General features: G+C 40.9%; 3 protein-coding genes across 3 annotated transcripts in view; all 3 read left to right on the top strand.

Annotated features, from left to right (window-relative positions):
• LOC103513721 (discoidin domain-containing receptor 2-like) overlaps positions 1–3,793 on the top strand; it is a gene marked incomplete at its 5' end in the record, with an annotated part of 60,943 nt that extends 57,150 nt beyond the window's left edge. The window contains 5 exons of the mRNA XM_026826846.1: positions 283–476; positions 1,052–1,077; positions 1,478–1,672; positions 3,429–3,521; positions 3,748–3,793. Of these exons, the coding sequence (XP_026682647.1) occupies positions 283–476; positions 1,052–1,077; positions 1,478–1,672; positions 3,429–3,521; positions 3,748–3,793 (554 nt within the window). The remainder of the gene's footprint in view (positions 1–282; positions 477–1,051; positions 1,078–1,477; positions 1,673–3,428; positions 3,522–3,747) is intronic.
• Positions 357–6,677, top strand: LOC113469276. Its single transcript, XM_026826852.1, has 5 exons — positions 357–476; positions 3,748–3,898; positions 4,725–4,882; positions 5,790–6,020; positions 6,567–6,677. The coding sequence occupies exons 2-5, from the start codon at positions 3,800–3,802 to the stop codon at positions 6,583–6,585; spliced, it is 507 nt and encodes a 168-aa protein (XP_026682653.1). The 5' UTR covers positions 357–476; positions 3,748–3,799; the 3' UTR covers positions 6,586–6,677.
• Positions 6,658–22,066, top strand: part of LOC103513722 (diacylglycerol kinase theta) — a gene marked incomplete in the record, with an annotated part of 55,973 nt that continues 40,564 nt past the window's right edge. Inside the window, 5 exon segments of the mRNA XM_026826847.1 lie at positions 6,658–6,676; positions 7,463–7,476; positions 7,648–7,878; positions 8,526–8,635; positions 10,623–10,788. Coding sequence (XP_026682648.1) covers positions 6,658–6,676; positions 7,463–7,476; positions 7,648–7,878; positions 8,526–8,635; positions 10,623–10,788 — 540 coding nt within the window.

The following is a 22,066-nucleotide window of genomic DNA, read 5'->3' on the forward strand; positions in this document are numbered from 1 at the left end:
TCCCCCTCAGGTTTGGCGTCCAAGAAGGACAGCTCGGATGGGAAGCCTCTAGTAGGGATCCTGATCTTTCTCCTGGGAGGTGTTATACGATGACTTGGATCACAAAAGAAACGTTCGAAAAACACTGAGAACGGAATTTTTGGATAGGTCTGGGATGATATATCCCACTTTTAAAAAAAGAAAGTAATAATGATTCTGTGAGACGTATAGTCCCATTAGGGGTGAAAGGGTTAAAGTCCAATTTCCCCGAAAATTAATCAGATACAATCTCTTCCCCCTCAGGTTTGGCGTCCAAGAAGGACAGCTCGGATGGGAAGCCTCTAGTAGGGATCCTGATCTTTCTCCTGGGAGGTGTTATAGTAATCCTGGTGGCCGCTATTGGGTTCATTGTCCTCCGACATCGCAAGCTGAAATCCACAGCCACCAGCTCTGTACTGTCCGACTCTTTTGTGCCTTCAAAGAATTTGAACATGAAAGTAAGTAGACCTTAGTGAATCGTGACGTAAGCCTTGGATAAAAAAAAGTTCAAATTCACTGTGTAACTCCCAAGATTTTTAGTGATAGGGCATTTACACTCCATTTGACGAAAAAGCTACCTGCTTCCTAACCCAACTTGAGTGGGGCCAGGAAACGCCAGCAGGACGCGAATTCCCAGATGGTCACCGTCACCTATTGGGATCGCTATCGATTATGTCTCATGCATCATCAATGCTCACCAAGCCAGCCAAGTCAGCTTGGAGGGCAGCGCGCCTGTCTTGTACTAAGCGCTACGTTGCGGGTTTGACTCCCGCCCGGGGCAAAATTCATCCTAAACAGATAATGTTCGTTCTCGGAACGGCTGGCTTTCTCCTATCCTGTCCTACTTCTCTCTTCCATTTCGGGACGATAAGACCTCCGTTGTTACAGTTCCCTTTATCAAACTTCTTTTTCTTTCTTCGATGCCCACGTAAATGCACGATACAGTTCAACTTATAAATAGAACAAACTTTCTATTTGGGTGGAACGTGGAAAACAAAGAATTTCTCAACCTCTTACATGACTGTGTCAACAGTGCTGTCAAATATCGCGTGCTAACAGGTGATTTCTGATTAACTTTGTTCGTCAGTTCGCTCTGGCATCAAAGAGGTCAAGGTAGTCGCCTGCTGAGAATAATGTCGAGGGTTTTAGTTGTTGCTTATTTAGCGTTCAATATCATTCCAGCCCAGTTGTGCAATTTACGCTTGTGTACAGCAAGAAATCGAATAAAAACTAATCAACTTTAGACTTTACTGGCCTACTTATTTCTTTTCCCTGTTTGTTTACCCAATCCCTCACCAATACAATGCATTTTCCATTATCTCAGGCATGATTTCACGGAGCAAGCCCTTGTCCTGTGGAGGATGAAGGACCCCAACATGACTTTACTGGCCTACTTATTTCATTTCCCTGTTTGTTTACCCAATGCCTCACCAATACAATGCATTTTCCATTATCTCAGGCATGATTTCACGGAGCAAGCCCTTGTCCTGTGGAGGATGAAGGACCCCAACATTAGTCAACTCATTGGTGCTAGTCTCACGGACCCGGTACACTTGGTGTTCGAGTTTTGTCAATTCGGGGATCTGAACCAGTTCCTTCAGAATCACATTGCGGATTCCACCTCACCTAAACCCCCTAACGCCAAAACACTGAGGTAAATCAAATATTAGAATTTCGTTTTAGTTTAAATAATGTTGATTGTTATAAGCTTACTTGAAAACTTGTCGTTAGAGGGACAAGACTCTGATCGTTATAGTTTCATTTCCCTGTTATACACTTTTTTTAACTTGTCGTTTTCCACTTGATACACTTCGATAATTTTATTGACTTGACTTGGACTCGAACCATTAACCTCCAGACCTGGAATTCATCGCTCTAACCATTACACAACTGAGGTTGGTATCTGCTACGTATTATTGTGGATCCCTATGGCGGGAAAAGGACTAATAAAGGAATTTTGAGAGAGTGTCCAAGTAAAGGGGCTACTGCTAGCTGATGAGGAATAACAAATTCGGACACAGGACACAGATATCCTAGTCTGCCCCAACACGAAATCTCAAGGCTTAGATATATGTAGGTACCTACAATATCTTTTACATTACAAATGTAGGTATGATGTTGATTTTTTTTTTTTTTTTTTTTTTTTTTTTTTTTTTTTTTTTTTTTTTTTTTATCTAAGTAGGCTAGTGGAACTTGTGAGCTTATCTGGGGTAGTGGAAGTTTTAAGTTGGATAGACAACCTCAGTGGTGTAGTGCGTGGTGGACTCTGGATCTGCAGGTTGGTGATTCGAGTCCAAGTCAAGTCATGAAATTTAGCGTCGTGAATTTAGCGGGGATCGACATTTGGGATAACCATTTTTATTTTCAATAAAATTAAAATTCCATTTATAAAATAATAATTTGTTGGATAGAAAAGCATTGGAACACCGCTTTCCTTTTCCTGTCTACAGTAAGTTGTTTCTTCTTCGGTCATTCTCCCTTCTTACCACTTACCGAAAATGGCGACTATTCTTCTGCGTTTGTAGGTTCCCTTTTGAAAATCTGACGACACGCTACTGGCAAAGATAGTCAAGAATTCGTGATAGATTACTGATCTATATTTTTTCCTTTAACATGACTTTGACCTTAATACTTATTCCGTAGAGCACTGGGTTAAGTTGGTATCTCTTCAAGTGACTAGGGTAAATAAATATGTCTTGTTTATTTTCTTTTGTACAAATGAGGTTTCATCCCCTGTTTTCTTTCCTGAGAGAAGCGAAACAGCTGGGTGGTGTTTCTTTGACTGGATGTATTTAGAATCTTTTGAAACCATTGCTATAGGCGACTAACCTAGAACTTTTAGTCCACTCTAGTGAATGAAAACTTCAATCGTACTGTTTTAAGCTTTTAGAATCAAGCAGACACTAAAACCTCGTTTTTTATTGTTTTTTGTATTTTCTCGGGAGGTACGAAATCTCACTATAATATTCTGTTCACTCTACTATCACGTGATAGCCACACTGCCCTCACGTGACGTGATAGCAGTGTAGCTGTCCTGAAATAAGTTATTTACAATATTATGGGAAAACTTTGAACTACATCTTTCTGACTCCTCATGAGCTCACGTGACGTGATATGACGCGACGTGATAGTAGTGTATTTCTACCTTGAAGACTTCCGTCCTTACAGTTCCCTCTATAAAGTATGCTCATGATTCCAGCTCATTAACGAAGTAATAATATTAATACAGTGAAACCACTGAATAACAGGCACCTCCCTCCCAATATCGGACATAATCTCGAGGACCGAGAGTATCCGACATTGGGAGCTTTCACTGTACACAATCATGTAGATACTTACATTTTACATTACTTACCAAAACATTGAATTTTGTTACATTGTTTGATGTTCAATGTTGGTTTGTGTTTCAGCTACGGGTGTTTGCTGTACATGGCCACTCAGATAGCGTCCGGAATGAAATACTTGGAGTCAATTAACTTTGTTCATAAAGACTTAGCTGCTAGGTATGTATCTATTATCTGTAAGTTCCAATCCCAGGCAAATTATGGGATTTTTTTACTCAATATACAATAAATCTTCATCAGTTTGAAAATTTAACAAAAAATATCACTACCTAGGTACCTACTTATTCATTTTATGCTGATTGTAAAATAGATAACCCTAATCTCTGTCATCAAAACAAATTTTTACCGTAATGACGTCATGGTTTTCTCTTTTCTCTTCCCTCAGGAGTTGGAGATGCGCGTGGCCAATGGACATGTGTATGGACAGGTGACCATGGATGAGGGCGAGAAGACTGGAGGTGAAGGGGTGGGATGTGGAGGGGACATTATGTACCAGGAGCCCTACAATAGGCAACCGCCTGGAGCGTGCTATACCGGTAAGAGATTCAGTAATAGAATAGAACATACGAGTACCTTGTTTATCCTGCCAGAATGAGGCTGAAAAGTCCCTTTACCCTAGCAGTCTAAACAAGGTCTTGTGTATTTTATAGGTTTAACAACATGATACAACCTCCTTGGCCGAGTGCGTATCACACTAGCCTTGCACACCGGAGTCCCGAGTTCGATTCCCGGCGGGGTCAAAGTTTTTTTTTTTTTTTTTTTTTTTTTTTTTTTTTTTTGTAGAATAGAACATACCTTGTTTATCCTGCCAGAATGAGGCTAAAAAGTCCCTTTACCCCAGCAGTCTAAACAAGGTCTTGTGTATTTTATAGGTTTAACAACAACAACAACATAGTGGCTACTTGAATTGAGTGGTGACCAGAGGCGGCATTACCAGTGCAAAATGGAAAATCATGTAATAGGTGTTGTAGCGGCTTTAGCTTTCGCCAAATGGCGATAGCAGAATAAAGAAAAGATGTCTTTTTGTATCTGCTATACACCGGGGTGATGGTCTCTAGCTCTAGCCATTTTGGCTCGTCCTGAACCGCAGTCAACTATCGTGAGGACTTGTGCTTGGTCTTTAAAAGCAGAGAGAACCCTTTGAGGAACTGCCAGTTAGCTAGGCTCGTTAGGGTTAGCTGTTCTCCTCCCTGTTTATAGTCCCACAGACAGACACTAGTCTTCTCTCTGTTTAACGTCCCCTAGCCAGACAGTAATAGTAAAGGAGGTAGGTAGTTAGTAATGCTGTGATATACCCACCCACAAAAGTTGTGATGCTTTGCTTTGCCACAAAGAATTCATGATTTGATATTGATTTTCCAGAGTCGGATCTACGGCTGCAGGCAGAGTACGCAGTGCCTCTCACTTCAGGCTATAGTTCTGCCTCTGTGCCCATCTCTACCCCGTCCCGATCTTTACCTCCGCCACTGTTCTTTCCTCCCCCGCCTGAGAAATACTATGCCGCCGCTGAAATATGCAACGTGAGTATATTATTTGGACTTTTTTTATGGAGAGAGAGAGAGAGAGAGAGAGAGAGCTTCACCCTAGTTAAGGCTGATTGAGAGGCGGACGAAAAACGCCGACCCCGTCTGTACACGGGAAAATACGAAGAACAAGAAGAAGAGAGCAGAGAGAGAGAGAGAGAGCTTTGATCTAGGGAACTTCAACTACTGAGGTCAACTAAGGAAAGGAATTTTAATTGTGTTGAGCATAAATGCTTGTCACAAATGTCGTTCCCTGCTTAATGCACTACGCTAAATTTTATGACTTGACTAGGACTCGAACCACCAACCTCCAGATCCGAAGTACACGGCGCTAACCACTACACCACTGAGGTTGGTGAGGTCAACTAAGTATCACCCCAAAAAGGCGTGCTAGCTAATTAGGAAAAAAAGCCCAGTCGTTCCTAAAACGAACCTTATTTGTTTCGGATAAAGTTCGGAAATCGAACTGGCAACTTACAAGGCAGGCGCACTACCCTCCGAGCTAACTATGCTAAACCATGTATCGATATAATTTATCGTAATGTAATATGATTTGTTATACGAAAGAGTTCGTAAGGGGGCACATCCACATCCACAATATTTATTATTATTTTCATAACTAAGCAAGGCCCTTTGATGTAAACCTTATGTATTATACTGTAAGTAAGTAAGTAATAGCCTTTATTTGTACAGTAAAATATTGACAAATATCTTAAAATAATAACTAAATATGAAAGTACAAAATCAGATAAGTATCTGAGGCCTATTATACTGTTATACTGTTGAACCTATAAAATACACGAGATCTTGTTTAGACTGCTGGGGTAAAGGGACTTTTTAATCTCATTTGAGGAGGATAAACAAGGTATATTCTATTCTCTATTTACTCTTTTTCTCTCCACAGAAGGGTTCGTCCACCCCTCGCTCTCCCCCTCCTACGTCCCCCGGATCTGCCAGTAGCAAGTCTGGACGGAGCGCCTCATCCTACGAGGGAAGGTCACCCAAAAGGTCCCCGAAGAGGTCCCCAGGGAAGTCACCCAGATCTTTGGAACAGGTCAATCTGGCACCACTGCAGAGTTTTCCGCCTGAGCTACTCAGACTTGTGGACCGAGTGGGGCAAGGTCAATTCGCTCAGGTAAAACTTCTTTTAAACTTTCCATATATATTAGAAAAACGGTCTGGTCAAAGATCCATTCATTTGCACCATTCACCTTTCTATTACATTCTCCACAATATGTCAAAATGTATGATAAGACCTTGGTTAGACTGCGGGAGTAAAGGGACTTTTCAGTCCTATCCCAGCAGGATAAACAAGGTATATTCTATTCTATTCTACACTATGTTTAGGGAACCTAGGTTTGTTACTATGTTCTGAGAGGATATTGGAATCGATACAATTTTTCAAATGTCGGGAATCGGGTGGAAATATCCGTTCTGTGGTCCCCTGAGTCCAAAGAAGTGATTTTAAGCCCATGGTCTTTACGTACATTGTATCTCGAGAACGGTTTGTCGTAAAGCGATGAAATTTTGTATGCATTTCTAGTATGTTCTAAGTACGAGGATGTAACAATTTCGTAAAAAATGGGATGGGATGGATTTTGGACGAAGTTATGGTATTATTTTGTGATGGTAAAAAGTTACATTAATTTACTAACTTTGATATTTGTTGTTCACATTCTAGCTGGAGCTGTGTGAGGTGACTCAGTACCCGGACTGGATGGAGGAACATTGTAAAAACTGTAAACTAGTCATTAGGAAGTCTCTGAGACATAATGTTCCTGCACCTGTCAGGTAAGTTAGATAGTTTTTGCAAGGGAATAGTTGAAAAAGACTTGAGAAAAAAACTAAAAAATAAAAATAAAAGAGAGAGAGAGAAGAAGAGAGAGAGAGAGAAGAAGAGAGAGAGAGAGAGATTTGATAGAGAGAGGGGGGAAGAGAGAGATTTGATAGAGGAAACTGTAACGATCGAGGTCTTATCGTCTCGAAATTGAAGAGTTAAGGAGTACAGGATAGGGAAAACCCAGTCGAACTTTGGGTTTGGGGCTAAAGTCGAGTTTTAGCACCGTGGATTGTCTCAGGATTGAGTTCAATCCGAGGTTGACCTGGCTATTAAGTATTGGGGAATCCTTGTTTCATCTCAATCCCGAGTTGGTAAACCCCAGCATAAGTCCGCCTCGGGCGAGAATCGAACCCGTGACCTAGCGGTTAAAAGGCAAGCGTGCTAACCAAATAGCTAACTAGGCTGGCCTTTGGTCTCTTAAGGCGTATCCAAACATAGTCGACCGAGCGTCGATCGACGGTCGTCGATTATGTGTGAACACACTTTTAGAGTATTTTAGACTTTTTTTTAAAAGAGGTTTGACAGAGGGAACTGTAACTGCTAGGGTCTTATCGTCCCGAAATCGAAGAGAGAAGGAAGACAGGATAGGAACATCTAATAAACGATAGTTCCTCTTTCTAAGCACTACATAATATGTATTAGATTGCTAAAGCAAGGGGTCTTTCCAGTCCTATGCTGGCAGACCTGGCAGTATTCTATTCTTGTATATTAACCAATCCCTTATTTTGCATTCACAGATAATGCTACCGCAGCCCATCAACTGTCCGAAGGAATAAAGTGCAGATTGCCAACATTCGTTAACAGATAGGCAGCAGAAGTTTGATTAAGGGAACTGTAACTACTGAGGTCAATAATTATCACCCCGAATTCGAAGCGTGCATGAGGAAAGGATACTATTTTATTTCACTTTTTCCCCCCACAGAAGGGTTCGTCCACACCTCGCTCTCCCCCTCCCACGTCCCCCGGATCTGCCAGTAGCAAGTCTGGACGGAGCGCCTCATCCTACGAGGGAAGGTCACCCAAAAGGTCCCCCAAGAGGTCCCCAGGGAAGTCACCCAGATCTTTGGAACAGGTTAATCTGGCACCACTGCAGAGTTTTCCGCCTGAACTACTCAGACTTGTGGACCGAGTGGGGCAAGGTCAATTCGCTCAGGTAAAGCTTCTTTACAACTTTTTATGACATTGGAAAAACGGCCTAATGGTCAAAGATCCTTTCGTTAGCAGCATACTTTCCATTAAATTCCCCATAATATGTCAAAACATATGAGCCCTTGGTTAGACTGCCGGGGTAAAGGGACTTTTCAGTCCTATCCCAGAGGATAAACAAGGTATATTCTATTCTATTCTACATTATGTATGTTTAGGGAACCTATGTTGGTTACTATGTTGTGAGAGAGTATTGGAATCGGTACAAATTATCAATAAAGGAAGGACGGGCTAAAAATCGGGAATTGGGTGGAAATATCCGTTCTGAGGTCCCCCGAGTCCAAGATTTTTAGCCCATGGCCTGTACGTACGTACGTACGTACACTGCATCTCGAGAACATTTTATCGTACCTAGTATAGAGGGATGAAATTTTGTATCCATTCCTAAGTATGTTCTAAGAACGAGGCTGTAACAATTTCGTAAAATCGAATCAATTTTGAGCGATCTGGAATTTCTGGAACACTAGGTACGTACTTATATGGCGAATTGGACAAAATGCCCACAACATACGTATAGGTAGTTAATGAACTTTTAATAAAGCTACATTAATACTAACAATGATACCTATTTATATTTTATTGTTTACATTTTAGCTGGAGCTGTGTGAGGTGACTCAGTACCCAGAGTGGATGGAGGAGCATTGTAAAAACTGTAAACTAGTCATTAGGAAGTCTCTGAGACATAATGTTCCTGCACCTGTCAGGTAAGATAGATAGTTTTTGCAAGGGAATAGTTGAGTAAGACTTGAGAAAAAACTAAAAAATAAAAGAGAGAGAGAGAGAGAGAAAGGAAGAGAGAGAGAGAGAGAGAGAGGAAGAGAGAGATTTGATAGAGGAAACTGTAACGATCGAGGTCTTATCGTCTCGAAATTGAAGAGTTAAGGAGTACAGGATAGGAAAAACCCAGTCGAACTTTGGGTTTGGGGCTAAGGTCGAGTTTTACTACCATGGATTATCTCAGGATTGAGTTCAATCCGAGGTTGACCTGGCTATTAAGTACAGAGGAATCCTTGTTTCATCTAAATCCCGAGTTGGTAAACCCCAGCATAGTCCGCCTCGGGCGAGAATCGAACCCGTGACCTAGCGGGTAAAAGGCAAGCGTGCTAACCAAATAGCTAACTAGGCTGACCTTTGGTCTCTCAAGGCGTATGCAAACATAGTCGACCGGCCATCGATCGACGTCGATTCACACCGATCGACGGTCGTCGACTATGTGTGAACACACTTTTAGAGTATTTTAGACTTTTGACAGAGGGAACTGTAACTGCTAGGGTCTTATCGTCCCGAAATCGAAGAGAGAAGGAAGACAGGATAGGAGAAAGCCAGCCGTTTCCGAGAACGAACATTATCCCATCAGGATAAAATCCGCCCTGGGCGGGAATCGAACCCGCGGCCTAGCGCTTACAAGGCAGACGCACTACCAACTAAGCTAAGTAGGCTGGCACATTTATTTCGATCGAGAAGAATAATATGAATAGTATGATCTCCACATACCAAACATCCCTGCTCAAAGTTCCGCTTTATGTAAACACTACCTACGTAGGTACCTACCTATATGATAATAATAGTGCTTATTTTTACTGCTCGCATAGGACTGATAAGTCCCTTTACTCCAGCAGTAGGCTACTACTATTATTGTGGTCAAATTCTCAAATTATATTGAGGATAAAATTCCATACCTCGGCTGGGATTGAACCCACGCCCTCCTGTTTACCAGGCGAGCGCCGTGACCACTACACCACCGAAGCAGGTGACTTTTTTTAGATTCAACCAAAGAGATTCCGCTTTGGACGTCCACACTTGCTGCCACAGGCCACTTACTTCAATGGTTATCTGAAAGAGGGCCTCTGGGTGAAATTTTGCTATTTGTTTGACGAAAAATTTCCAAGAATTAAAGAGTCTGTCTCTTATGCTTTGGCAGTCGAGGTGAAAATTCAGATCTCCTTGGCGCGGAAAAGGAAAACACACCTTTCCAAAGATATTTTTCTCCAAAGGTTGTAACAGTACCAATTCTAAGAGGACTAGCTTCACATTATGTTTTTCAACGACAACGACCGAAAACTGTCATCTTTAGTTGAATAAAAAGTACGTGTATGTGTGCCTATATAAACTCCATATGATTTGAATAATAGGAAAAAATGTAAACTGCACACGGGAGGTTGTTTTTTGTTTTAACAAATTAATATGAATGAGGTTTCACAGTTCTAGAAATGAAAAGCAGCAAGAGGTTCCATGTGGTTGGGCTGAAAATTCGCTCATTTTTGACCTAACACCGAGTGCCCAAAGTGTTCGCAGGCATGTGAGTTCTTCGCTACCTTACATCAATGAGAGACCTTTCATAACCTACCAAAAGGTTTTGTGTTAAACTGTTGATATAATGGCACTAACTTTCATAAAGCAGTACCTATACTGTATCTTTCTCATTAGGTATCTTCAATCATATTATGCAACTAACTATTCAAAATGCCCCCCACACCTCAGGAAGGTCAAATACCTGCTATCTTCCCGTTATCTTCATACAGCAAGCACGTGCTTTAAGTGTCTCACACAAAGGGTTAAATACTCTTCTCGACCGGGACTTTTCAATCCTATAGGAGCAGTACAAATAAGCACTTTAACAAAAAAATAGCAATCTTCTGCAAGAAGGGTGTTCCTGTTCAACCTGTTATCGAAATTATTGTCAGTTCAAAGGTGGATGTTTGTGGACAGGTTTCCTATAGCAGAGAACCTAGTATTCTATCTCACCACTAATTTCCACCCGTTTGGTTGTGTTTCAGTGTGCAACTTCGTGGTGCATGACAGATGTCTCAAGACGGTTGTGTCTGCATGCTCCAGTATAGCAGCCAACCTCATCAAGGTGAGTACAGTCCTCTCATCATCAGACCGGCTAATCTGTCAGGCAGTCGAAAAGGAGCGAAAAAAACCTTGAAGATCTGTTAGATTGTCTGAGAGACTGAGGTCTGAAGGTTTTCCCGCCACACACGTTTTTACAGTCTGAGAGTGAGTGGCTCGCCTCAAGTTGTGTCCACACACAGTCGACGGCAGTCGATCGACGAGGGAAATATATGTTGTCGAGGCAGTGTGAACGGTTTCAATCGACATCGATCGACGGCCGTCAGGGGACACAGCTTTAGAGACCATTATCTAGTATCAGGGTCTCATGGTTCATGTTGATCGCCCGAATGTCCGCCATTTTGGGTTAGGGAGAACACGAACTTTTCTTAGAGTAGGGATGTGAGGAGCATTACCAGCAAAAGAGAGAAGGTTCGTCTCACACTTCCGCATTGGTTGTCAGATCTGGCTTGTGCAGTCCAGGCCTCTCTGCCCGAAGGTCTTATCATCAGACTTCATAATACCATCTTGCCTTTTCTCTGGAAATTTAAACCATCTCCTCATTTTTTTTCCTTACAAGGCAACGCTGGCACATGGAATTTTTCTATGAATCTACTCTGTCGAATATCATGAAAGTTAACTCTAAGTATTTCCAACTTAAAAGGAATCCAAATTCGCTCATTTTTGACTTAAAGGTAGGTTTAGACGAAGCGAGTCTACTCGCGCATTTACCTCGCTTCCGCTCCCTCGCGTCGTGTAGATGGGTAAAATCCCCCGAGTTTCCTCACCCCGAGCAGCACTCGCAGCGAGCCATCGCCAGTCGGTTTTTAATCACGCATCAAAGGAAACTCGCAGTAATTCCTCGCACCGAGTGTCCAAAGTGTTCGCAAGCAAGTGAGTTCTTCGCTACCTTACATCAATGAGAGACCTTTCATAACCTTCCAAAAGGTTTTGTGTTGAACTGTTGATTTAATGGCACTAACTTTCATAAAGCAGCACCTATATTGTATCTTTCTCATTAGGTATCTTCAATCATATTTTGCAACTATTCAAAATGCCCCCCACACCTCAGGAAGATCAAATACCTGCTATCTTCCCGTTATCTTCATACAGCAAGCACGTGCTTTAAGTGTCTCACACAAAGGGTTAAATACTCTTCTCGACCTCAACTATGTATTATTATTTTCTGCAAGAAGGGTGTTCCTGTACAAACTGTTGTAGAAATTATGGTCAGTTCAAAGGTTTGTGGACACGTTCCCTATAGAAGAGAACCTAGTATTCTATGTCACCACTAATTTCCACCCGTTTGGTTGTGTTTCAGTGTGCAACTTCGTGGTGCATGACAGATGTCTCAAGACGGTTGTGTCTGCATGGCTAATCAACTAACTGTACTGGAATGTTACTGGAGTGTTTAAATCAGGTCAGTAGCTGGACTATCTACTGGCCTCGTGTAATCCAGCCATTGAGCAAGGCTATCACATCCGTAATGTTATTTGTATCCCACTAATCCACTCGATTCTAGGTCTTAAGTGAAAAAAATGGCCCACCATCCTCAAAACTTTGAAAAATAACTTATTTTTCATTTCTCAGCATCAGACCGGCTAATCTGTCAGGCAGTCGAAAAAGAGCGAAAAAAACCTTGAAACCTAGATCTGTTAGATTGTCTGATAGACTGAGGGCTGAAGGTTTTCCCGCCACACACGTTTTGACAGTCTGAGTGTGAGTGGCTGGCCTCAAGCTGTGTCCACACATAGTCGTCACCCGTCGATCGACGAGGTGAATATATGTTGTCGAGGCAGTGTGAACGGTTTCAATCGACATCGATCGACGGCCGTCAACCATGTGGGGACACAGCTTAAGAGACCATTATCTAGAATCAGGGTCTCATGGTTCATGTTGATCGCCCGAATGTCCGCCATTTTGGGTTAGGGAGAACACAAACTTTTCTTAGAGTAGGGATGTGAGGAGCAACCAGCAAAAGAGAGAAGGTTCGTCTCACACTTCCGCATTGGTTGTCAGATCTGGCTTGTGCAGTCCAGGCCTCTCTGCCCGAAGGTCTTATCATCAGACTTCATAATACCATCTTGCCTTTTCTCTGGAAATTTAAACCATCTCCTCATTTTTTTTCCTTACAAGGCAACGCTGGCACATGGAATTTTTCTATGAATCTACTCTGTCGAATATCATGAAAGTTAACTCTAAGTATTTCCAACTTAAAAGGAATGAAAATTCGCTCATTTTTGACCTAACACCGAGTGCCCAAAGTGTTCGCAGGCATGTGAGTTCTTCGCTACCTTACATCAATGAGAGACCTTTCATAACCTACCAAAAGGTTTTGTGTTAAACTGTTGATATAATGGCACTAACTTTCATAAAGCAGTACCTATACTGTATCTTTCTCATTAGGTATCTTCAATCATATTATGCAACTAACTATTCAAAATGCCCCCCACACCTCAGGAAGGTCAAATACCTGCTATCTTCCCGTTATCTTCATACAGCAAGCACGTGCTTTAAGTGTCTCACACAAAGGGTTAAATACTCTTCTCGACCTCCTCTATAGACCTACCTTGGTAGCGTAGTGGTCAAGACTCTCGCCTGGGAAACAGGAGGGCGCGGGTTCGATAGTTCGATCCCAGCTGAGCCATGGAATATTGTCCTCGTTTATTTGAGAAATTAATCACATAATAACGGTAGCGTAGTGGTCAAGACTCTCGCCTGGTAAACAGGAGGGCGCGGGTTCGATAGTTCGATCCCAGCTGAGCCATGGAATATTGTCCTCGTTTATTTGAGAAATTAATCACATAATAATGGAGCTCTAAGGGTTAGGTGGTAGAGAATGCCTCCCGTGAGCGGCGTTAACCTCGTCTAGTGGTTACCTTCCACTCAAGAGTCTAATATTGTTATCACTTATCAATGTACCTCTAATTTGCGTGATCATATCGTGCAATTCCAATCTCCTCTCACGCCCCAAAGGGTTAAATACTGTTCTCAACCTCGTCTATCATAGTACCTCTAATTTGCGTGATCATATCGTGCAATTCACTCCTCCACGCCTCGAATGGGTTAAACTTCCTTTCATTATCTCCAATTTCCATTCATGCATGCAACTTATTCACAGCGCCTCGCAACACCCCAAGGGTTAATTACTGGCGTGAACTTACCTCCCTGTCTTCCTCAGTCCATCCGTCATTCTATTTATATCGTGGCTTTTTCCTTCCTAGTCCAGCGGTTCTCAACCTTTTTTCGCCCGCGTACCCCTTGGGTACGTCATCATCATAAGTCAACAGCCATGATGCTGGTTTGTAGTAACTCACCATTTTTCTCGCTTCTCTGCTTTCCTCTTCAGGTCATGATAGGTTGTTACATTTGCATCTCTGAGTATTTGCTGGATGTTTTCTAGGGGCGGCCCCCCACGTGTGTTTCTTCCTTCTATCATGCCCTCCATTATTATTAGGTACAATCTTCTCGGGTACGTACCTGTAATTAATCTCTTGAACCCACGCCACCATCAGAATGAGTATCGGGTACCCATACCTCGATTGATGTCTACCATTGAATTCTTAACACACTCAGTACCCTTTGAAAAATCTGGTGTGAACATCACACGACTTTCCTTATCCTATTGAATGATGCTTATTTGAGTGTTCTTTTACCCCAACTTTTACAATATCTCGAACCGTTTTGTCGCTATAGCTGAAAACCGCCAAAAAACGGTCGAAATCTGTCCAAAAGCGGTCAAAATACCGCCAAGCGCAGCAACCATCTCAACCAAACGTTTTGTGTTGCATCCTTGTCACATTTGTGAACTACATACCAAATTTCAAGCCTCTAGCTTATACCGTTCCCGAGATATTGTTAAATTACACCAAAAACCGCCAAAAAGCGGTAAAATGCCGCCAACCGTTGCACCGATCCTAACCAAAAGTTTCGTGTCGCATCCTTGTCACATTTGACAGCTACATACCAAATTTCAAGTCTCTAGCTATTACCGTTCTCGAGATATTTTGTTTACAGACAGACACACACTTTGACGGACCAATGGCTGAAACTTTGGATTTAGGCTCTAAGGACCTCAAAACGTGTTTTGGCACTAAAAACTGACCATCGAAAATTTGACCCGATTACATTACTTTCCTTCCTATAGGATAAAAGTAAAAAATGGTGTTTTGGATTATTATTCTGAAATCCAATTTTATCTAGTGTAAGAGGCCCTGATAACTTTGGGGGGACTTAAGCCCCCCAAGCCCCCCCCTATCGCCGCCTATGTTTATGGACTCGCGAATGGGGTTTTTTGCTCTTTTCTCTAATTACTTGAAATGCTGTAAGTTATTGTCTTTCATTTCATAGGGCATTAAGCTACTAAGAGCAAAAGCAGTTTCCCTTGTTTATGATTATTTTGCCTTCGAAGTTCGTACCTATGCTATGCTGTTGAGCTTATTTGACTTCCTCTTCTATAGGTGCCTAATTCGATAGTCTCTACATTAGCACTATACATACTATGCTTTGCTATATAAATTGTTTGTAAGCATACTGAAGAGAATAGCTGTTGTTTGAAACTAATATAAACAGGTAAAAACTATACAAAGTTAGGAACTTACCATTTATTGAAATGCCTGAAAGACAAAAGTGTACCTTTGGGGGTAGTAGAACCTAATCTGCTAAACGTTCATGGAAGTTCAAAATTCAGAACACCTTTTTCTCATTTGACTTCCATAACCCACAATTTTGTTGGGATGCAGGTGTCACAACATCTACTCCTGATGGGATAATGTTCGTTCTCGGAACGGCTGGCTTTCTCCTATCCTGTCTTCCTTCTCTCTTCGATTTCGGGACTCTAGCAGTCACAGTTCCCTCTGTCAAACCTCTTTAAAAAAAAACTTGATATTTGCATTCGCTTAAAAAAGTACAGTTATAGCAGTTACAGTTCCCTAATCCCTATATCAAACCTCTTTTAAAAAAAGTCTTCCTCCCTCTCTCCTTTATATCTATCTATCTCTCATAGAGAAAGGGACTTTTCAGTCCTATGCTGTCCGCTTTTTTTCCCCCCAATGTATATTCTCTTTCTCAATTTCCCTCATATCGCCCTTCCTCTTCTTTCTCTCCTGCTCTCCCATATCTCCATCTTTCTTCCTCTCACATATCTCTTTCCTTCTAATATCTCCCTTCTTCCAAATGTCTTCCTCCCTCTCCCTCGCTCTCATTCCCCTCCCCTTCTTCCTCTCTCTCCTCCCTCTCACTCTCTCTCTTTCTCTTTCTTCTCTCTCTCTCTCTCTCTCTCTCTCTCTCTTCTTCCAAATATCTTTTTCTCTCTCGCTCCCATATCTTTTCTTCTCTCTCTTTCCATCTCCTATCTCGTGAGTTTATTTTCACCAAGAGAAAAACAGCAGCAGAAGCAAGTACAACTAGAGAGATAGAGAGAGAGAGATAGGGAGGAAGATGGGAGAGAGAGAGAGATGGAGGGAGGAAGAGAGAGATGGGAGGGAAGGAGGGAGAGAAAGAGAGAGAGAGAGAGAGAGGGACTTTTCCAGCATCGATCTTTTCGTTGCCATGGAAACCTCGCATCCACCCCTTTATGACCTCAATTAAATGTTTTTTTTTTTTTTTTTTTTCGTACACATTTTTATATGAAAAATTGGAAATTTTGTGACCGTCTTCTTATTCTTCTTTTTGTTTTTATTTTTTAAAGCATTATTCTCTCTCCTCTCCTTTTTTTTCGCTTTGTGTTCTCTTCCTTTGCGTATTCTTCTTTTTCATCCTCTTCTTCTACTTCATCCTCTTCTTCTTCTTCTTCTTCTTCTTCTTCTTCTTCTTCTTCTTCTTCTTCTTCTTCTTCTTCTTCTTCTTATAAAGAATTACTGGTTCGATTCTTTCCTGTGTCAATAAATTTTAATAATTTTCACAAAAAATACTACTTGACTGTAAGTCGGTCAATCTTGAAAGTTGTACCAATCAATTCCTCGTCAAAAGTTACATTAGGAAGAATGCTTAGTGGACAAGAAAGTGCCAGGGTGTTCAATCTAAAAGTACCCCCTAGGACATTAACCCGTAAAATCAGTTTTATGCTCCATAAAATTCCCCAGTACACTTTTTGGATCCAATAAGAATTCTTCCTAATGTAACTTTTGACGAGGAATCAATGGTGCGACTTTCAAGATTGTTCGACACACGGATAAAGAATTGCTGGTTCGATTCTTTCCTGTGTCAATAAATTTTAATAATTTTCACAAAAAATACTCCTTAACTGTAAGTCGGTCAATCTTGAAAGTTGTACCAATCAATTCCTCGTCAAAAGTTACATTAGGAAGAATGCTTAGTGGACAAGAAAGTGTAATGGGAACTTTTTTGGGACCAAAAACTGATTTTACGGTTAAGTTTCTGTGGGACACTTTTAGTTTGAACACCCTGTATGTAAATCAGTCAGCGCAAGGAGCATCCTTATCTCCGGTGCATTCTTTGATTCTCATCATTAGGCTTGAGTGACTCTTAAGTTTTTTGTTTCTAAAAATAGAACATCTGAATGATACAAGTTATATGAGAGGGCTGCTGAATGAGATATGGAAAAATCAGAAAAAACTAATTTTACGGTTAATTTCCTGTGGGACACTTTTAGTTTGAACACCCTGTATGTAAATCAGTCAGCGCAAGGAGCATCCTTATCTCCGGTGCATTCTTTGATTCTCATCATTAGACTTGAGTGACTCTTAAGAGATGTTTTTTGTTTCTAAAAATAGAACATCTGAATGATACAAGTTATATGAGAGGAGTGCTGAATGAGATATGGAAAAATCAGCAGGGAATGTTAGGTTTGTACCTTTGACCTCTGAAGAATTAGTGACTAGAAATATTGTTTTCGAACATCCTAAGCCGAAAAATCAGCAGGGAATGTTATGTTTGTACCTTTGACCTCTGAAGAATTAGTGACTAGAAATATTGTTTTCGAACTTCCTAAGCCAATCATCCCTCAAGAGAATTCAGCTTTTTGTTTAGTTTGAGATAATGGTCAAGTACAATATCATACATATTTCTGGACATGGTCTTCACTCGTCTGTCCTTTTATCTGTAGTCTTGTTTATTAACGCCTATTAGATAGGGGACAGTCCGTAATCCACTCCAGTCAAGTGAAGACCATGTCCAGAAATATGTATAATAGATCAGTTGCGCTTACTTGGTCATGTTTCAAAGTCATAGAGGAGAAAAAATGAGGACCAACGGAATTTTTCTTTTTCTTCTACGACTTTTAGATCCCGAGATAAATCGATTAAAAAAATGACGGTAAATCGTGAACTTTGACGTCACGGCATACGCTCCCGTAGGCGATGACGTCACATCAAATGTCCCGAGCAAAGCTCCATCCTAAGCCAATCATCCCTAAAGAGAATTCAGCTGAAAACTAAATGCTTGTCGCCTATGAGGTGATCTGCCTGCCTCTTTGATCGATTTAGAAAGTATGGACTGTATACTGTATATGATTGAAAGTATGGACTATAGGTACTGGGTTCGCATCTCTGAGAAAGCAGAAAATATTTTTGACTTATTATTCTCGTTATTAGATAGAATTGTTCTAATATTTACTTACTTATTTAGACATTTAGACCTCAAATTGGTACCTACAATTTTATGATTCAACATAATTTACAAGGCAGACTGTTCACTCCCATTAATCAATTCGGAAAACAGGGCAGTCCTTTTATGTGAATAAATCAATTCGGACAATTTTGTACTTCTATGCCCTTTGTAAAACCCTTTAGAAGAACTATGCAGAGTTATCTGCCTGTTCGTATTTTTATACGTTTTATTACATTCATTCTGTATTTATTTTATTTTATAAGTTTCCATTTATTGGTTTTTCAGAACAATTCTCTCATCAAAATAAATAGTTAACAAATGGTATACCCATCCGTAAAAGCCGGAGCTTGTGCCACGGATGGGGAGTTCATTAAATATAATTTCATTTTCATTCTCTGATAGTATGCTCATGTAAATTTTCAATATCATCATTGTAGATATGATATATGTAATAATGATATCTAGGTATGTAATTGTTTGTATTGTTTAGTTATAGTATGTGAATCTATGTGTACCTATATAGAAAGTCGGAAACGACTAATACCCAGAATCAATCAATCATCAACTTTTGACCTTTTGTTTCCTGACCTGTGTGGTCCTGACCTGGGTGACCTGACCAGGGTGACCTGACCAACTTAAGAAGACCAATTGTAATCATATACTAATTATATTGTATTGTAAACAAAATTATAAACAACAAAGCAGGCTCCGCCCGCTTGCGCGTGGCTGAGGCATGGCCGTATGCAGTGAATCTTTTATTGTTGTTTATTAATACGGACCTTAGGATCTGACTCATTTACTGAGTGTCCACTGAAACTCACTCATATCTACATATGCTCCTTCCCACCAAATTCCCATGCTCATTGATTGACTTAAGATGAAATGATATCCAACTTATCCAAGTTGAATAGTACAATATCATACATATTTCTGGACATGGTCTTCACTCGTCTGTCCTTTTATCTGTAGTCTTGTTTATTAACGCCTATTAGATAGGGGACAGTCCGTAATCCACTCCAGTCAAGTGAAGACCATGTCCAGAAATATGTATAATAGATCAGTTGCGCTTACTTGGGTGATGTTTCAAAGTAATAGAGCAGGAAAAATGAGGACCAACGGAATTTTTCTTGCATGAGTTGCTTCTATGCCCTTTGTAAACCCCTTTAGAAGAACTATGCAGAGTTATCTGCCTGTTCGTATTTTTATACGTTTTATTACATTCATTCTGTATTGTTTAGTTATAGTATGTGAATCTATGTGTACCTACATAGAAAGTCGGAAACGACTAATACCCAGAATCAATCAATCATCAACTTTTGACCTTTTGTGTCCTGACCTGTGTGGTCCTGATCTCGGTGACCAACAATAATATGTAGTACCTACAACTTACTGCTGGTTTAAAGGGTTAAACACCAGCTTAGCGTTTAAATAGTTAGCATGGAGGGTAGCACTCTGCCTTGTAAGCGCTAGCCGGTGGGCTCGATTCCCGCCCGGGGCGGATTTTATCCTAAACAGATAAGGTTCGTTCTGAGAACTGCTGGCTTTCTCCTATCCTGTCTTTATTCGCTCTTTACTTTCGGGACGATAGGACCCTGGCAGTTACAGTTTCCTGGTTTCCTCCATCAAGATTTTTTACTTTCTATTACTACAGACTACAGTATAGCGGAGCTATACTAGTAATGAAAGTATTGCAATCGGTCCAAATTTTCAAAATCGGGAAATGGTTGGAAATATATCTTCCAGTACAAGAGGTACAGGAGCACCTTCACACTGAGCCGTAACATGACGCAAGTTATTGGCGGCCTCAACACGCTCTGCTGGGTTCATATGTCGCCACATTACCTGCAAGTAGGAAATGGTAAGATATACTTAAATCTCTTCATCAAAAAGAGTTGTAATGGAACTTTTGTGGATATCACAGCGTTACCTATTGCTTCCTTCAATCCTTTACTGCCAGCTTAGTTAGCTAAGTTGGTAGCGCGTCTGCCTTGTAAGCGCTAGACCGCGGGTTCGATTCCCGCCCGGGGCGGATTTTATCCTGATGGAATAATGTTCGTTATCGGAACGAGTTTACTACCATACATTGATAGATACTTTGAAGTTTTTTTTTCTATTTACCTCAAAAATTATGGTATCTATAACATGAGCATTCATTTTACCTTAGAGTACGAGGCGATTTCTCTTGGAATGAACTATTCCTCTGCACAGAGGTGGAAGTTGTGGGCACTTTCTGTTGTAGAGTTAACAGTAGAATGGACACTGCACTTAGCCCTTCGAGTGCTCCTGGAATCATGAAAACGGTAAATAGCTAAGTGGTTATTGAATTAACGAAGTGAGTTCCAAGATTTAACCTGCCTTGATTACTCTTGGTAATAAGTTGTTGATAAAAACAGAAAACTATGAAAAATGGTCACAATAGAACTAAGAAGGTTGCAGTGATAATTGTGTACTTAAGAGAGAAAGGGCAGCCAGATATATTACAATACCTAATGACAAATTATACAAAGACTTCCCTTTCATAGGTGAGAGCTATAAATAATTTACCTCAAAAGAAATAGAAACTTTATTTCGATAGGGCAAAACACAAGATATCTCCATGATTTAAACTTACCCCCTAACCAGAGCCAATCTGTGATAGCTCTCAACACATCTACTGCTGTATTGTAATGGGCCAAAGCTTCCTGAGGTGTGAATAGCCCCCTTCTGCAATCGAGTTCTCATAAATATTTAGGTACAGTAAGCACATACTTATTTACAAGATTTTATGGATAGGTACATACTGACTTACTGACCAAGACATGTACAATTTTATTCATAGTATTGACTTTCAGAAGGGACGTCTGTTGGAACTTAAAACCTCACTTCCTGTGATCCTGTCTTGTTCCAGGTATCTTCCCAGTGTTTCCAATTCGTTCCTCACTACTTGAACTTCGAACCCGAGACCCTGGACTGTGAGTCAAGTCCCGACTCCCATGTAGCCAGTCTTCTGCATGCCTATACCAAGTCCAACCCTGTGGATAATGCCCTCAGCTCGGCAGGGGCGGGAGGGGGAGGGGAGGGCTATGAGAAGTCCGCGCCTGGTCATGGTGATAAGATGTTCCACAGGTTCGTGTCCCGTATCCGACATAATCCTGGCCATGTTGTGAGGTGAGTTTTTTTTTTTTTTTTTTTTTTTTTTTTTCTTAGGTAAAGATGAAAGCAGATTACAAGCGGCAGAAATGCGATTCGTTCGTAGTATGTTGGGTAAAACACGTAGAGATAGGATTAGAAATGAAGTATGTAGAAATCTTGCTGGTGTTGAAAAAGTCCAAGAGAGGATAGAGAGAACAAGGCTGAAGTGGTACGGACATATGCAACGGATGGAATATATCAGGATACCTAAACAAATGTTCAACCTCGAATTGAATGGCCGCAGAAGAAGAAGAAGACCGCGATTCCGGTGGAAGGATATGATCAATAGAGACATATCCAAAAGAGGACAAAATCCAAACACCATCAATATTCATCAGAAATATAATGATAGAATATGGTGGAGAGGCTTTGTACACAGCCGACCCGTACCCTTGGACGGAACGACTTGAGATTTGATGATGACTTAGGTACCTGGTTACCTACCTACTTATGCACATTTTTATAGAATTTAATTGCTAGCGGCATCATTTACTACCGGAAGAAGTGACATTCCCACTCCTTTGGTTTACCTACATACTAGGCAAGTGCCTTGATCACTACAC

Source organism: Diaphorina citri, unplaced genomic scaffold (assembly GCF_000475195.1).
Source record: "Diaphorina citri unplaced genomic scaffold, Diaci psyllid genome assembly version 1.1 scaffold1013, whole genome shotgun sequence".
NCBI lineage: Eukaryota > Metazoa > Arthropoda > Insecta > Hemiptera > Psyllidae > Diaphorina > Diaphorina citri.

Coding starts and splice junctions, on each gene's coding strand:
- LOC113469276 (XM_026826852.1), top strand. CDS start 3,800: ATGAGGGCGAGAAGACTGGAGGTGAAGGGGTGGGATGTGGAGGGGACA. Junction 3,899..4,724: donor GCCTGGAGCGTGCTATACCG/GTAAGAGATTCA, acceptor TTGATTTTCCAG/AGTCGGATCTACGGCTGCAG. Junction 4,883..5,789: donor CCGCCGCTGAAATATGCAAC/GTGAGTATATTA, acceptor TTCTCTCCACAG/AAGGGTTCGTCCACCCCTCG.